At 38.7% G+C, this 17264-nt stretch overlaps 1 protein-coding gene across 1 annotated transcript in view; it reads right to left on the bottom strand.

Annotated features, from left to right (window-relative positions):
* The window catches only part of cgnl1 (cingulin-like 1), a 29212-nt gene extending 13268 nt beyond the window's left edge, over positions 1 to 15944 (bottom strand). The window contains exons 1-8 of the mRNA XM_065289127.2: positions 15809 to 15944; positions 12079 to 13739; positions 10025 to 10119; positions 8241 to 8346; positions 7430 to 7531; positions 6947 to 7095; positions 6490 to 6631; positions 5968 to 6180 (exon numbers count right to left, since the gene is read on the bottom strand). Coding sequence (XP_065145199.1) covers positions 5968 to 6180; positions 6490 to 6631; positions 6947 to 7095; positions 7430 to 7531; positions 8241 to 8346; positions 10025 to 10119; positions 12079 to 13689 — 2418 coding nt within the window. The 5' untranslated portion in view covers positions 13690 to 13739; positions 15809 to 15944. The remainder of the gene's footprint in view (positions 1 to 5967; positions 6181 to 6489; positions 6632 to 6946; positions 7096 to 7429; positions 7532 to 8240; positions 8347 to 10024; positions 10120 to 12078; positions 13740 to 15808) is intronic.
* Between the last annotated feature and the right edge of the window lie 1320 nt (positions 15945 to 17264).

Here is a 17264-nt window from a genome sequence, read left to right as displayed (position 1 = left end):
TGTACTGGAAAAACTCCAGTGTTGGTATTTAATGAACGTTCACACGCACATTCACTTATCTTTCCATGTCCCAGTTCCTGCAGTCAGCTCTTTGGACAGAAATACCGGTAAAAAAATCACTAATACTGAGCTTTCTTTGTTTGTTCCGCTATTTCTGTTCTCTAAAGCAGCATTATAAAGCACAGACCGGAGGACAATGTGATCTGAATGGTGCTTGCTTTGGTTGTTTATCTATAGTTGGGCATTAACCAGCATTGTTAGTGTTTTAAAAGCTTAAGAATAACAATGGCAAGAGAATCACTTCATGAACTCAAATCAAGGATGTCGAGCGTCTCCAAGCTTTACAGCCCTAAATCATCATTGTGTGTCATTTATGGCACAAACAATCACAAAAAACTAATAAACCTGTCTAAGCCATCCCAAATTCACCATGGGAAATTATTTTCTCTCCTACATGCATGGTACCTTCAAAGAGCTAAATCTTTTTAATCCGCTCCCAAATCATCCAGGTTTATAAGTTGAACGCATTATCGGGGTGGGAGGGTACAACATAACCTTAAAGCCACCCAGAAATGAAAGCAAGTTTAATCGTAGATCAACCCCACCATGTAAACGCTGCTGGACTGCACACTATCACATACAGTATATTCTGCCAATTTCATTTTTTTTCTATTTTGGATCTGAACAAATTCAATCACTGGTGAACACATAGTTCACACAAATAATACAGAATAGACTATGATTGAAGACTTATCGTATGATACGATTCAGAGAGACAATGTTGTAGATTATTCGATCAAATTTATTAGACCAGATGGTTGAATTATGAATTATTAATCTGGATTATAAACTTTTAATAGTAACTAACATTAACAGCAAACACAAAAACAATGCCTTACAGGAAGTGATTTCATTCGCGTTATACTCGGAACGAACAAATTTACAGGAAATCCTGCTTTCTCAGTGTCCGAATTCAGTGATTTTACCACCCTGAAAACAACTTAGCAACAGCCAAGACCAATTAGTCATTTATTCCTCTGGCCAACCTTTCAATGTGACTTCTGTTTACATGCCAGGCACATTTCTCAAGAAAAGCACTGTGACTCGACGGAAAGATAAGAAAACACAAGCATAGAAACCGAAGTCATCCAAGCCACTTGAAACTTTATCAGGCTACCACAAAGCCTTCAGCTCCTGAATACCGCACCAACACCAAAGACTTGAGCTTCAATTTAGCTTCAAACAACACTCGGTCTGTTTCTTCATCTTGGAGGTATATGTTACAATAGCTTTGCTCCTAAACAAAGAGCACACAGACACAAATGTGCCGAAGCAGGACGAAATGCAAAGGACGGGCGAGAGGTGCTCAAGCTGGAAATGAAAAAGCGCTGGATGAAAAGCACTGGCTTGCGTCCAGTTGCGTAAGACGGTTGTGTTCACCTCCTTTCGTCCATTGATGGGCATTTTCTCTGAGTGAGGAGGGTTTTGTAGATGCTAAGCAGCTGCTACAGAGGTTAAAGTGCACACGGTTTAAGTGATTTTTAAAGCCAGTCAGAGATATGCTGGGAAACTAGAATTAAATTATTCTGGATGCCAGTGCTCAGCTGGACAGTTGTTTTCTCTTTGAAGTCATTACTGCACGTAAGTATGTTTGGGATGTTTAAAGGGACAATCCAATTTTTTTGGAAAATATGCTCATTTTCTAGCTCCCCTAGAGTTAAACATTAAATTTTTACTGTTTTGGAATCCATTCAGCTGATCTACAGGTCTGGTGGTACCACTTTTAGCATAGCTTAGCATAATCCATTGAATCTGATTAGACCATTAGCATTGCGCTAAAAAATAACCAAAGAGTTTCGATATTTTTCCTTTTTAAATCTCGACTCTTCTGTAGTTACATCTTGTACAAAGACCGACGGAAAATTAAAACTTGATATTTTCTAGGCAGATATGGCTAGGAACTATACTCTCATTCTGGCGTAATAATCAAGGACTTTGCTGCCGTAACATGGCTGCAGCAGGCACAATGATATCACGCAGGCCCAAAATAGTCCCCTTTTCTGCCGATCTTAGTACATGATGTAACAGAAGAGTCAAGTTTTAAATAGGAAGAATATAGAAACTCTTCGGTTATTTTTAAGCGCGATACTAATAGTCTAATCAGATTCAATAGGATATGCTAAGCTATGCTAAAAATAAAATAAAAACTCTAGTGGAGCTGGATAATGAGCCTATTTAAAAAAAAAAATGGATGGAGTGTCCCTTTTAAGACTTGCAGATTTGCATGTATCATATAAATATGTTATATGTTCGAGTGAATTTATACCAAATGCTGAAAATGATCAGAAGATCAGAACTATTTTTAGTGCCGTCCACTCATGACCGGATCACTTGAACTGGATGTTAAAGATGAAAACAGAGCATGAGTTATTTTCTTTTAGTTTCTATGCACAAATGAAGCTCTGGTATACTGTTGAATTGAAAATAACTTGGAGCATTTAAGGCAAATTACTTTTTTAGCCAAGTCCTTGACAACACCCAGAATCCAAACCACCCTTCATAAATTAGGGTTAGGCTTACTGTACATATGGGGGTCGTAAAAGTGGGCGTGATCAGTATTGGGCAAGTTACACAAAAATTTAGCTGGATAAACATCAACATATCATCTCTGAAACCTTCTTTATGACACAACACATTCAAAGTTTGCCTTCAAAATAATAGCCTACAGTGGTGGTACCAGATAGATAAGTATTGCATTATGCTGTTTACACACTCTAAAGTTAGAAATAGTTTTTACTTGCAGTACAAAGTCATTTACAGCTGCACCTACAGGAACTGGGCTTAGCAAAAAATGTCTTCATTGCTGGAAAAATGTTATGTTGGACTAGGTTATAACCGATAAATAAAAAAATGTAATCGTTAACCGATTATTCAGAGTGATATCTGCCAATAGTTTGATGGTTATTTTAACTTGCATTAACTAAATTCCCGAACACTACATTTTCTGAATGTTACTATTCACATAATGACCGATATATCTGTGCATTGCTAGTTACAACTAATGATTAGCGGTGTCACGGTTCTCCAAATCCTTGATTTAATTACATTTCCGATTCTATGACCGCATTTCAATTCGGTTCTAGAAAGAACAGGTTGCTATTCCATTTTTAGACTAGACCTTTATGAAATATAATATCTGACCTTGGACTCAGAGATGCCCTGCCATGTAAGTCGTCCTGCCAGTGGAAAAATATGGTACATGCACATACCTGATAAAACGAAACTTCATGTCAGATGAACATTCCTGGCAGTACTTTACACCCTAAAAACACGCTTTTACTACCTTAAGACGAGATTGTGAGACCATACCCCAATAAGTCATGTTTAAATGCTGTTTTCATAACTCCTAAGCAACTGAAATAAGTTGTTCTGAATGGATCTCAGTTCAGAGAAACGACCAGTCCGGTCCCGGTAGTGTTTTTTCCACTATCGGACATCAGCGGGTTTTTTAAAAACAGCCAATAATCAGAGCAGATTATATCCTTGTAGATATCATTCTAAGTAATCGAACGTCAGCATCAGCACAATTTTTTTTATTTGTGCATACCTTGTTACAATTGAATGTAGGTAAACATCTACTTGGCTTTTTAATTGTATTCTACACATAAAGATGCAGTATAACAGTATACATGTCTTACAATCTGCCATCATGGTCATCGTTTTAACTCAATTGAAGCCTAAGCTAAATCCCCAGCTTTGTGCCTCTGCATTTAATCTCTTACAGGCCGAAAAACTGAGGGTTTGACCCCCTCTGCTGAGCTCACGGTGGGGGATTTGTTGGGTTTCAGGATCGAACACATCATCTGACAGTGGGAGACTTTGGCTCTGCAGGACGTTAAGAACAATGGCAGAAGAATGCAGGCCAATGCTGGAGCGAGGTGCCCGCCATGGCCTAGTTACCATCACACTGTCTGCATCAAGCATGAGTACTGTTGTTTATATGCACTGTCACAGCTATCAATTATGATCAACGTCGCTGTGCGCAAGAGTTTGCAGTGGTGCCAACTGAGCTTGTTGTTATTAAGTTCCATCATAAAATCCAGATGCACAACATCTCTTTGAAGCCTGGATTTGCTTTTATAAGTTTTTCATGTTACAGATCCCTCTGTTTCTATCTCCCTATCCACTTGACTTCCTTCTCTAGGCATCCAGCTGAATCACCACAGAAAAGCCCGGCACAGTTTGCTATCATCACCTGAGGAAACACACTGCGTCCTGTGAGACTATCTGTTCCCCAAACAGTCCCAAGGAAACAGTCACAGCTCAACCACGGCCCAAAAACAAACAAAAAAACACCACAAAGGCGGCAATGCACTCATATACTTGATTAAAATGCACAAAAACATCCTGATCCAAGTTATTCAAGATCTGTTTTTTGATTTTGTTAATGGCTGAATGATACCAGTCCGTCAGCGTTTGGCTTAAAGAGTTTAGCTCACAAGACGGAGTTAATATTTGTTTTAATCTGCCTAATTTTAGATGTATTGTTGAAAGGCTGGATTTCTAAGCATTTTAGTTACGAATTAAAAGGAGAGACAGCTATTGGACCGGTGAGAGAATCCTTTGCACAAAAAAGCCCATCCGTTGAGAATCAGGAATCTCTTGCTGAGATGGGGACACTATGGACCCCCACCCCCTTTTTAGTCCCTCTTCTACAGTGAAAAAAACTGTACCTTTATAAGCAGCAGTAAAAGTAGACCGAGGTGTATTGACTACTCAAGATTTTCCACATAACTTCTAGATAAAGATGCATTGGGATAAATACCAAACGATAACATACAGAATGGGCAAACAAATCCAACTAACTATTTTGTACAGACCTCCCCCATTGTATCATCTGTAATACCGCATGTCTACACAGTGACCCACTTATTAACCATGTGCAATTCCCCTGCTATTTGCATATGAAACAAACCCATCATTCAAATTTTTAAAGAAAAGGAGAAAAACAGAGAGACAGAAACCAGCAGCCAGCCATCCCATCAATACCTCATTAGATTAGTGATGGCCTGCCACAGCAATTAAACACTAAACTCCATTTACTGCTCTACCATTCAATGTTCATCCACAGGGGGTCTTCACATCAACACTAAAACTATAAAGAAGAGGCGCATGGTAATGCTTGTTTAGTTTCATGGCTTGGTCTAGCCCTAAAATATCTGGTAAACCAAGCTTTCTCCACATCTTTATCATTTTGTTTAATAATAAAACCGATCACTGTTCTTGGATGCTATCTTGGCAACCATTTACAAAAATAAGCACTGCAAGCCAGTGTTGTACCTGTGGCACCTGACCAAATATAACTTTTTGTCTGTTTACTACTTCAAAACAAAGCTAAACTAAAACAACACAATGGCCTCCTCTGGATAGGAAGTTACTTTGTTGCAAAAAGGAAGTTAGCTAAGAGCCTCATATAACTAATGCATGTAATAGTACATTCAGAGAGTTGAGGAAGTAAAGGAGCTCTAACCAACAGAGGACAGGACACCTGTGGACAACCAGATGTCTTCAGATCACCTCGTTTCAAACCCACTCTTTTCCTTGCTGTTCATTTCATTCTGCGAATCTTATTTCACGCTTGATTTTCCATTCATGAACCTATAGTCTTACTCCTACTTACTGTTTACACTCACACCTGTTGCTTAAACTGGCTTTACAGGATTTGTTTTACTCTCATCTGATGGACCCCCTCAAAAACATAGAACAAAAAGTGTGGTTTATCAAATTACTTTATCTTTTGTAAACATTAAGAACTGAGTACTTAGAACAACTTAGAACCAAGTCACACACAAGCAGTTTTATGGGAGGCATTTTGAAGAGAATAAAGAGATGTTCTGTCGTGTCAAACTTAAGTTTTTTTAGCAAAAACATTGATGTGATGAGTATGTGAAAGGGGAGCTTTATCACCTGTTTGGACTCCTCTACAACCGTCTGTAGCTTTCGGAGCTCCCTTTCGTACTGCTCCCTAAGTTTGTCCACCTCCTGATCGTGAGTTGCTACTTCATCTTTCAGAGCTCCCTTGAGGGCGGTCAGCTCTCTTTCACGCCTCCTCAGCAGCTCCTCCTGCTCCTCTTTGGCTAGGAGCAGCTCCTCCATATCCAACTTCATCTGCATCACATCCTAGAAAGTGCAGAACACAGGTTACATTGTGTTAGATGTGCTACCATTGGCCTCAGGTGTTAAATATCTGGAATATGCAAATGTGTAAATTTGCATATAAGATGCAAATGTTCTTTTTAGCACTGGTTATTTTAATTCCATAGAAACACCTTGATGAAAAAACAACTGTTGTGTTTTAGGTTCATGGGCAATAGCATGGGAGGCTTTCAAACTAGCCGAACTAATAGAGATGCACCGATGTATCGGCCGCCGATCAATTTGAAACCATTAGCATATGGATTATACCTTTGTATAGTTTAAGTCATGTACCTCCATAATAGCCTCTTTTTCTGCGCTGTCTGTTTGAGTTTGTTTGGCTACATCCAACTCATCGTGCATCTCTGAGAGCTGGTCCTGCAGGTCTCTGATCTCAGTCTGGTACTGCTCTTTTTCCATCTTCACCTGGAAGAGGCTGACACATAGAAACACATGTAAGTCATGTAAACCATGTGAACCATAATAAATAATAAACCATGATAAATCAATCTCATGTGCTAAACTCAAACCTTGTATAAAGTTGTAATTATGACAAACTTAAATGGGCAGGATGGAGAGATCCAAGAAAATGTATCTGATGGTAGTGCCCATTTTCAGTGTTTTACATCAGGACTAACACATGTAGGCTTGAGTCATCTTTATAAGATACATTAAGCCAACCATCTCCCATGACCCCCACAGAATTTCTGCAAACCCATGTGGGGTAACACCCCCAAAAATAGTTTCTTACTCCTCAAGTGTAGTACGCAAGTCAGCCTCAGTTTTACTAAGCTTGTCCTGCAGTCTGGCACAATCTGCTTGACTCTGGTCCAACTCTCTCTTTGAGTCTTTAATTCCAGCTCCCGCCTTCCGCTGACTATCACTCAGATCTCTGCACCTCTGCAAAAAGATAAAATAAGACATGACAATTAGGACATAAAATTACAGGATCCTCATTGAACCTTTCATCCCACAGCATGGGCAAACCCACTGACAGTCTGAGACACCATGCAAGATGGTATTTCTAATAAGCCAGTAATTGGTTAACATGATTATTGTCCTTAAGGGCGTAATAGGGCTGGGATTTTCAGTTAACATGGAACAGATTTTCTAAACAGACAGAGCAGACGTCCAAGGTACATTTGACAAGTTAAAGTTGTTGAGGTATTAGTGAAAAGAGAGAGACAAGGTTGACGTTAAGAATGCATTGGCAAGCCCAGAGTAAACAATTTACCTTGCTTTCTTCTTCTAGCTTTTTCTTAAGATTCACAATCTCTTTTTCCAGTTCTGCTTTCTGCTCCTGAAGGGCTTTAGCTTGGGCTGTAAGGTCTTGCGACTGAGAGAGACATTTATATTTATAACTATAACTCTAAATAAGTATAAAAACAAGATTTTATGAAAACAATGTACAAAATGTACAAAAAAAATCAAGACTCGTTTTTCCCTGTCGAAGTAGAATTTTGGATGCAAGAACAAACGTTTAAAGGAAAACACCACAGTTTTTCAATATTTTATTTTGTTCTTACATTAACTTAGATGAATTAGTACATACCTACATTTTTCAATGCGTGCACTTAATCTTTGTACAGCGCCTCGTGAATGTGTTAGCATTTAGCCTAGCCCCATTCATTCCTATGGCTCCAAACAGGGATGAATTTAGAAGACACCAAACACTTCCATGTTTTCCTTATTTAAAGACTCTTACATGAGTAGTTACATGAGTAAGTATGGTGGCACAAAATAAAACTTTTGTTTGGAGCCATAGGAATGAATGGGGCTAGGCTAAATGCTAACACATTTAAGAAGCGCTGTACAAACATTAAAAGTGCACGCATTGAAAAAAGAGAGGTATGTATTAATTCATCTAAGTTGAGGTAAAAACATAGTCAAATATTGAAAACGGTGGTGTGTTCCTTTAAACATTGCCATAAAATGCCATTCAGTAAGTAAATAACACCAGAAGGCCTTTATACGTTCTCCAAAAGCTTCCTCATAAGAGGCTCACGGGTCTTAGCTGTTTATTGAGTCCAGTCACACCGACTCACATTGTTGTCCCCTTGCACGCTCCCCGCAGCCCGTGACTTCAACGTCTGGATTTTTTCGAACACCAGGTTGACCTTCCTCTTGGTTGTGTCGTCATTATCGTTGCTCCTGCAAAGCAGACACAAGCGCTTGAAATTACTTGGATGGTTTGAGACTTGGTTTGTTTTTCATGTTTTTCATGACTCTCAAGCTTTTTTTTGGAGCCAGTGTGTGTGTGTTAGTAGTGTGTGGGCTGGATCAGAGTATAATCCCTCAGAAATCTGAAGAAAAAAAACCTGTGTAGAGAGTGCAGAGCACGCAAGCTTTGATGTATCACCTTATGACCTGCCCACCCTAATAACTGCTTTCTTTTAACAAGTCACATGTCTAGGAATGCATATTTCAATGGGGACGCGGATGCCCGCATGTTCCCAGGGCACTCAAGTGATACATGAGGGAAAAGCACAGAACTTTGGGTTACTGCCATGCGGTAACAATAAGAGAAACCAACAGACCAGCACCGCCTCTCTTTAAACCACACACACACCTGAGATAGAGGAGACTGGTATTATTGGTTTCATGACGTAGTCTGATGTTGCCAACAGACATATCGGTTAGGAACACTGCTGACAATGACATTTCTCTGACCTGCTTTAATTACAACCACGATCCTTAACCAGTCACGGCTACGGGACGCGTCGGTGAATGCGACCTAACCAGCACCTCAAGGCAAGACCTGTCTATCGTGCTTGTAATAAAGGTGGCCATTGACCAGAAGATATCTGATCCTAGATCTGCAAGGCTTCACAGGGTTCACAGACACCGGTGTATAATCTGCTCACCTCCACATAGCACATGAGGAATGCAGAGAGGTTGGACCTTTTGACATCGAGAATATGGAGATCAGGGAGGGCACGGGTTCAGCTATTCACTAGAGCAGGTCGGGTTTATGGGCACCTACAGCATGCTTTTGAAGCTGTGCAGCGATCCTGCAGGATTAGACGGGAATAGGAAGCAATGTTGTTTTGGGTGGAACTTTAGATCTTTGAGCAAAACTGAGCAAAAGCAGAAGATGTTTGTTGACTTTACTCAGTCAGTTGCGGTGAGCTAAAACTGTTTTTATTGGAAAAGCTGAAGAAACATAGGGCAAGGAGGTTTTGTTTATGTATTATTTTGTGCTTCTATATAGAAACAAATCAAACTGGTTTGTCGAATGTTTTTTTTCACAGTCATACATGGTGATCAAAAACAACCACTGCATAAGTTTACATCTCTTCCAAGCCAAACTGTTATACTCCCAAAATAAATAACAATGCAAGCACTCTTTATACCCAATGCAAGTTATTTAATGGCGGATGGATGTTATTATCATAATTTTATTGTATGTTTTATTGTTTGGTATGTGGTTGCTGCACCCAAAGTGCCTATTGGGATTTTAATAAAAGACATCCAGCACAGTTTACTATAATGAATGTGACCCACAATTTAGCCTGTAATGAGTCATTGAGAAAGAACATTAAGAATGTGTTTTTATTCTCAGAAGAGAGTTCAGGGTGAGTTTGAGTTGAGAATAAATGAGTCTACTGTATGCATCTGGAAGGGAGTGTACATTTTTGGGCTGTTCTCATGAGTCAGAGATAATAGTTTTTTATTTTAGGTAAAATCTTTCTGGAAGTTTCTCCCTAAATGCCTAAAAGATGTTGCGTGCTTTGCATTTGAAAAACAATCAAAAGTAATTTGTTCGACACATTTACTTGAACATTATGTTTAACAAATGCATACAGAATCAATTGTGAAGTGCACTCACCCATCTTTGAGGTAACTGAATAATATCTGCTTGGCAGTGTCTTCATTTGTTTGTTGTGAAAGCTCTTGTTGACCTCTTAAAAGATCTGGCGTCACCTAAACAAAACAAAGAAATACAGTTTACACTAACAACAAGCCTTTTTTGTCTTTCGTGCCATTTATTCCATCATTTAAAAAATTATGTTTTGGGGTCAATGACAGGGCATTATGTACTATAAAAATATGTACTATAAAAACTTGATACATTTATGACATGCATCACTTTTTCTATAAAATCTATGTAGTTTTAATACATTTTCATTATTTTTTAAAGGGACATTCCACTTTTTTGAAAATATGCTCATTTTCCAGCTCCCCTAGAGTTAAACATCTGATTCTTACAGTTTTGGAATCTATTCAGCCGATCTCCGGGTCTGGCGCTTACACTTTTAGCATAGCTTAGCACAATCCATTGAATCTGATTAGACCATTAGCATCGCGCAAAAAAATAACCAAAGAGTTTTGATATTTTTCCTATTTAAAACTTGACTCTTCTGTAGTTAACTTACATCGTGTACTAAGACCAATGTAAAATTAAAAGTTGTGATATTCTAGGCAGATATGGCTAGGAACTATACTCTCATTCTGGCGTAATAATCAGGGACTTTGCTGCTATAACATGGCTGAAGCAGGCGTAGTGATATTACGCACTGCCCGTAAATAGTCCCCTGCTATTGTAATTAACCAAGTAATATCACTACGCCAGAATGACAGTACAGTTCCTAGCCATAATGGCCAAGAAAATCACAACTTTTAAGATTCCGTCGGTCTTAGTACACAATGTAACTACAGAAGAGTCAAGTTTTAAATAGGAACATTTTTGAAACTCTTTAGTTATTTTTTATCAGATTTAATGGATTGTGCTAAGCTATGCAAAAAGTGCTAGCGCCAGACACGGAGATCAGCTGAATGGATTCCAAAACGGTAAGAATTAAATGTTTAACTCTAGGGGAGCTGGAAAAAGAGCATATTTAAAAAAAGTGGAATGTCCCTTTAATCATGATTTGGTACCTCAAACTTGTAAAATTGCATGTGGAGCAAATGTCCACACAATTTATGTTCAAAACCTATCCTATAAACAAATTTCACGAATATTAGTAAGTGTTGGGACGTTAGGATATTTGAAAAACGTTTGTTTGGATGTTCTTGAATGTCAAGGTAGTACAACTGCAATCATGCTCTTTTTATTAAGAAGTTAACCAATATAAGAAGTAAACATATCACATCACCCAGTACACTCTAATCAGTGTTTCCCAATCCTGGTTCTCTAGGACCCCCTCCCAAAAATGTTTTAGATGCCTCCTTATTTATCAAACCTGATTTTACTCATGAGCTTGTTAGGAAGACAAGTTTACATTTTTGGAAGGAGGCTGATAAGTTGAATCAGGTGTTTTAAATAAAGAGACTTCTAAAACTTTCTGGCAGGTGGTCCTTGAGGACCAGGATTGGGAAGCACTTGGGACGGTATTTATGGCTGAATGAAAAGTTTGTAGATTTCTCTCAAATACTGAAAAACAACTTTAATGTAATAGGTACACGTTCTGTGTCAGATGGTACAACCAATATTTTTTGTAAAAAAAAAAAAATTTGAATAAGCTAATAATTTAGTTAATATTTTATATTATTTATTTATATAAATTATTGTTTTTAAATGTATATAGTTTTCAAATGTAAGTATAAGGGTAACGTTGTTTTACACTTTTTAACTATTCTCAAAGATATAATTTTAAATGCCACTATCAAATAAACAATCAATTAGCATGGCACAGGGAGCACATTAAAACTTAGCTGGCAAATAGACAATGATTGGTTGTACCACCTGACATTTTTTTGAATGGGGATATCAAAAGTATTGCGGAAAAATCATTAAAATGTACTGAAATGTTGTTCAATAAACACAGTGTTCCTGATATATATATATTTTTTTTAATAAAATATATTTTTTTAAATACATTTTTAGGTGCTTTCTTTGTCATTAACCCTTTAACAATATCAGACAAAATAACACCATCGTACCTGAGCATCCACTTCACTGTTTGGCGTTTTCCCATTGACAGCAGAGCGAGAAATTGATGCTGTTGTTACGCTCGACAGGGTCTTTCTGCTTTGTGATAGTTTGGTCTCTTCATTTTTGTTCTGTACAGGCACAACCGAGGGGCGACTCTGGGTATTTTTGTACCCCAAAAGAGGGCCGGAGACTGTGCCCTGAGGAGAACCCGGGGCACTGCTTATTTGTGCTACATTTCTGAGGTTTATCCTCGGTCTGGTGGAAGGTGGAGAAATGGTGGTGGCTTTCACTCCAACACCCTTCTGCAGGAGCTGTGACGGGCGAAGAAGATGCTCTGTGGATCTGCCTCGATTACGGCTAACCTCGTCCAAGTAGTCATCATCACCCTCGAGACCGAATGGCAAGGCGCTGTCCACACTACGGGAACGCTTCCGGTCTTCTGGGTTAAGCCGGTTCCTGCGTCCAGATCGACCCCTGCGTTGGTGAGTCTCTTTTCTGTCAAACTTTCTGATAAGCTCATCCACACCAGGGATGGGCCCAGTATCAATATCACGCCCTGTGCCAGGCAGGAAAGGTATATAGCGTCGGTTTTCATGCCGGTTGATACTTTCTGCATAAAGCTGGTCAAACGGGTCTTCCTTGGTCGGTGTGGTGGAGCCCACGGATGACTTACGGGAAGAAGAAGACTGTAGAACCGGGCCGCTGGAGTCAGTGCGCCGCAAGGGCAGAACGTCTGGTTCACGTCGACTTCGCTCCAGACTTGAGTTTGTGCTACTCACCGAGCTCGGAGTTCTAGAGGACGACTTGGTCTGATCGTAAGGGTTGCTGATTGCCGTGGATGCCTGAGGAACCGGAAGGCGTTGTGTGGGCTGAGTTTGAGCCTGGTAAGGCAATGGAGTTTTTTGTGTTGGCTGAGAGGGCGGCTTGACCTGAGGTTGTGTTTGACCCTGGGGTTTAACCTGAGGCTGGGCCTGGTCTTTGGACGGACCTGTTTGAGATTGGACCTGTAATGGGAGTGTGTGGGGACGATCCTGAGATTGGACGTTTCTCCTGTCATTCGGTAAAGATGCATTTTGGACTACGAATTGGTCTGGGGTAGAGGTTCTCGGCTGGCTACCAGCTGAGGAGTTAGCTCTGGGCAAAGATCCTGGGTAGGAATTTCTTGTCTCAACTGTAGGCAGTCTTGCGAAGTTATCAAGAGTGTTACTGTCAGGATCATATGGCTTGAGAAGTTCTGGATGCTTCTGGTAGTTCAAAAGAGTGGACTGTTTCTTAGGATCAGACGTTCCATTTTGCGGACCTCCATTTTGTTTCTGATGCCTAAAATCCACATACGGGCCTTCAGAAAGATATTTCATAGATTCTTTGAATTCATACTCCTCATAATTGCGAGTGAAAACGCTTTCAGAATCCAGATATCCGTTACCGTTTTGGGGAACTCCATAGGGGTTTGAACCTCTATCCTGGTTGTTGAGGACTACAAAGGGATGTCCATCTATGCCTTGTACTCTGATACTGAGGCCATATGTACCATTAGCCTGACCTCTTGCGCGGGAGGGCTGGGTATAGTTTTGTGAAAGTCCAGTGTTTGGGATCCCGCTTACTCTGTAAGACTCCATACGGAACACTGAAAGAAATGACCGAATCCCTTTCCGTGAATAAGGCTCACCTGTGAAAACAAAGCCATAATCGTATTATTACACAAATAGTACATAATGCGTTTAGTATATTTAGATCTAAATACCTGCTTTCTAAATGACCAATGATAAGATTGTCTGATAACATGTCATTGTGTAATTCAGCCCTAAGTCAAGATTACAATTTGTGACCTAAGTAGTGAAAACTCAGCTAAAGTAATTTTTTGTGATTTACTGTGGTCTACATAAAATCATCCTACATAATGCTTGAAGATACAACATATAAACTTAATATATTTAATATTTACTGAATTTGAAAAACTCAGAAAGTCATGTAAACAGATCTATTGCTCAAGTTTCGTAATTTTTTCAGAGACATACTTTGCAGCTGGCGCATGCCAAGATCTTTGTAGTAATAAAAACCCTAAATATATTTCACATTAGATGTGTTATAACACACAATGCAATAATATATATTTGCTTTATAAGCACATGGCAGACATAAAAACAATTAAGTAACTGCGATTTCAGTCCCAGGCTTTATAATCTCCAGAACATTCTTAACACTGCTGACTAAAGCAAACAGAGACTTCGGTGTTTGGGTCATGATGCCACTATATGGGGGCAAAGTTGGATTTAGCATTATTGAATTATCTTGAAACAAAAAAAGATGAAGAGTCACTGTCAACATTTCTTTACGGAAAAATAAATAACCAACGTATGTGATGTAATCTCATTTGCATCAAGTGTTCCAAAATATACAACAGCAAAAAAAAAAACAATGCTATCAACTTGTTTCAATTCATTCCAAAGAAATCACATTTGACATGCGCTGTATTGTGAGGTAAAGAATGGGGTAAACAAAGCTGCAAATTATCACCCCACATCAGGTATCACACTGGGCAACAGGCTATTATCAGTTTCGCCTGGACCCCACAGATAAAATCCTTTCACCTCTCTAAGCAAACAAAAGATAGCACGAGTCATATTGATGACTGTGATTCGACAAATGGTATATTAGCAGAGCATGCAGTGTAATAATGCACATGGCAACCTGTGAGATGCCTCAGGGCTTCCCACTGAACAAAACCCAAGCAGCATTGTTCATTTTCTATAGAGAAACAATTCAATCAATAATAAAGGTGTGAAGATGCTAGAGACCATACATGCTGACAGAATAGTCCTAAGAGCCGAATGAAATCAAAATGAACTTATCATAATAAAGACAGGCAAGTGGAAATACACCCTCATTGGGCTACCAAGAAGGGACTCAAACTTTCCAGCCCCACAAAGAGGAATGAATAAGAACAATAAGGGCGAGTTATAAAACGAGCCCCCTTATCCACAAGGAACAGAAAAAAGGATATGACACAATAGACTCTTTCAGCTTCTGTATCACATGTACTATACACACAGGGATTTGTGGTGTTAATGTTACTCCTTTCCTCTCATTGTGTCGACTGGAAACGTGGAGATCTGACAGGGGAGGTTTTGCTGTATGCAATGCATCCAAGGCCTCCAACTGCTTTCTCTTGCCAGGCAACTTAAATAGAAGTTTCTGGTTCATCTGTTTCACCATAGAAACCCCTACATTTATTTCGTCATGATAAATGTATAATGGCATACATGTAAAGCTACAGTATTAACGTAAACGTTTAGCAAAAAAAGTTTAGGCTGTGGGCACTGATAACAAAGCAAACATTATAAATATCTTATACAAGTTTTGCTTTTACATACAACATGAGGCAGTTTATAAATAAATCTAAAAGTACATTTCATGACATGCATTTCACTCAGCATTATCAAAAACATGCAAGTTGCAGGATACAAATTTTGTGTCTTAAAAAAAATCCTAAGATGCTAAAGACTCAAATTTTACCAAACGAACATCAATTGCAACATCATAATATGAATAACTTTTTTCTCTTTTGCAGTGCGTCTCCGTTAAAGTTGGTAAACTTTAACTTTTGACGTTTTATTAAACTTGACAGTGTTACTGTACAGCAACCACAACGTCGCCTATGTTTCTAAATTAAAGTTGCGCACACTTTACCGTCAAACATCAAAATGAATAAAATTATCATCCTGAAGATGTACTTACCGCAGTTTACCCCACAATATGTGTTTGTTTGTCGTTCAAGTTCTCTAAAAAACGGCGGCAAAAAGCGAAAGATCCATCTCCTCTAAATTGCTCAAAGTCACTTGTTGCAGGTCTTGTTTTCAGACGAGTTTTACTTCAAGCACACGGGCTGTTCAGAAGTCTAAATCCCGCCCACATTACTCCACCCACCCGCTCAGTGTCCATCAGTCCCGCTGCGGCCCGACCTGCTGATTCCCGATCAGCTGATCTGGTTAACACGACAAGCGATCAGAGCGCATTTTACATTTCGGCTGATCTGAAAACACAATGGCTCAGAAACTAGGTGTAGGCCTTGATTTCGGTATCGATTTATTCTGGGGTTTTCATAAGATAATGAGTTTTCACTTAAAATGATATAGAGAAAAAGTACACGTTTAGTGTTTATTGTTTAATTGTCGGGTTTTACTGGATCTTGAATAGAATTTCATAGGAAATATTAAACAAATGTAGGACGTTACCAATACGATTCAGTGCGATTTTAAATAAAAATGATGTAAGATGTAGGCCTAATATAATATTTAAAAAAGAAAATGATTTAAATTTTTGAGTATTTTTTTTTACAAAACTTTGACCCACACAAAATTTTATCGTTCACCTGCCAGTCCTGACAACTCTGTCTATAGGACTGAGAGCGCCATCTAGTGATATAATTCATTTACATAATACAAATTAAATAATCATATTAATTATGCAACGTGGTTTACACCGTTATGCTAATAAAAACACATTTGACACATTATAGTATTACATTCCAATAACGTTAAAGCAAAAAACAAACAAAAAACATAATTTGTTAAGTAAAAGTAACATCAACTATTTTATTCAACTTGTTTTTAAAAGTTATGTCAACATTAAAAAAATATATATTAGGTTAATTGACTTGCAAAACTAAGTTGATGCATTTGTTACAGTAGTATTTATATACAGTTCAGCCCGGTATTGCTTTATTTTTGGACCGTGCTATTTATGTAAAATTATACATTTTACTGAGATCAATATAAAAACAAATAAGTTCAGCTACAATTTTTTTGTTAATGTGGTTAAACCATTTAATTAAATGAGATAAAAAGACCCAGTTTGCCACCTGGAAATGTGTAACCCAGTGGTTCCCAAACTTTTTCAGCGTGTGGCCCCCCTTGTGTACGGTGCATTCCTTTGCGGCCCCCCAAAGAAAATTTGTGACAAAAAACTGTTCTAAAACTCAACATTATACAAAAAATTAAATTATTTTTTAGGTTTAATTACACAGAATTCATGATAAATTAATGTATTTCATAAAATATCATAAAACTGGGGCCCCCCTGGCACCATCTTGCGGCCCCCCTGGGGGCCCCGGCCCCCAGTTTGAAAACCACTGGTGTAACCTACAATTGTTGTCCGGGTCTTTTGTTCTCCAGAGGCATTAAAGCACTTGCTG

This window comes from Paramisgurnus dabryanus, chromosome 2 (assembly GCF_030506205.2).
Source record: "Paramisgurnus dabryanus chromosome 2, PD_genome_1.1, whole genome shotgun sequence".
Lineage (NCBI taxonomy): Eukaryota > Metazoa > Chordata > Actinopteri > Cypriniformes > Cobitidae > Paramisgurnus > Paramisgurnus dabryanus.
The sequence above is the reverse complement of the archived record's forward strand: the minus strand, read 5'-3'. Positions and strand labels throughout refer to the sequence as shown.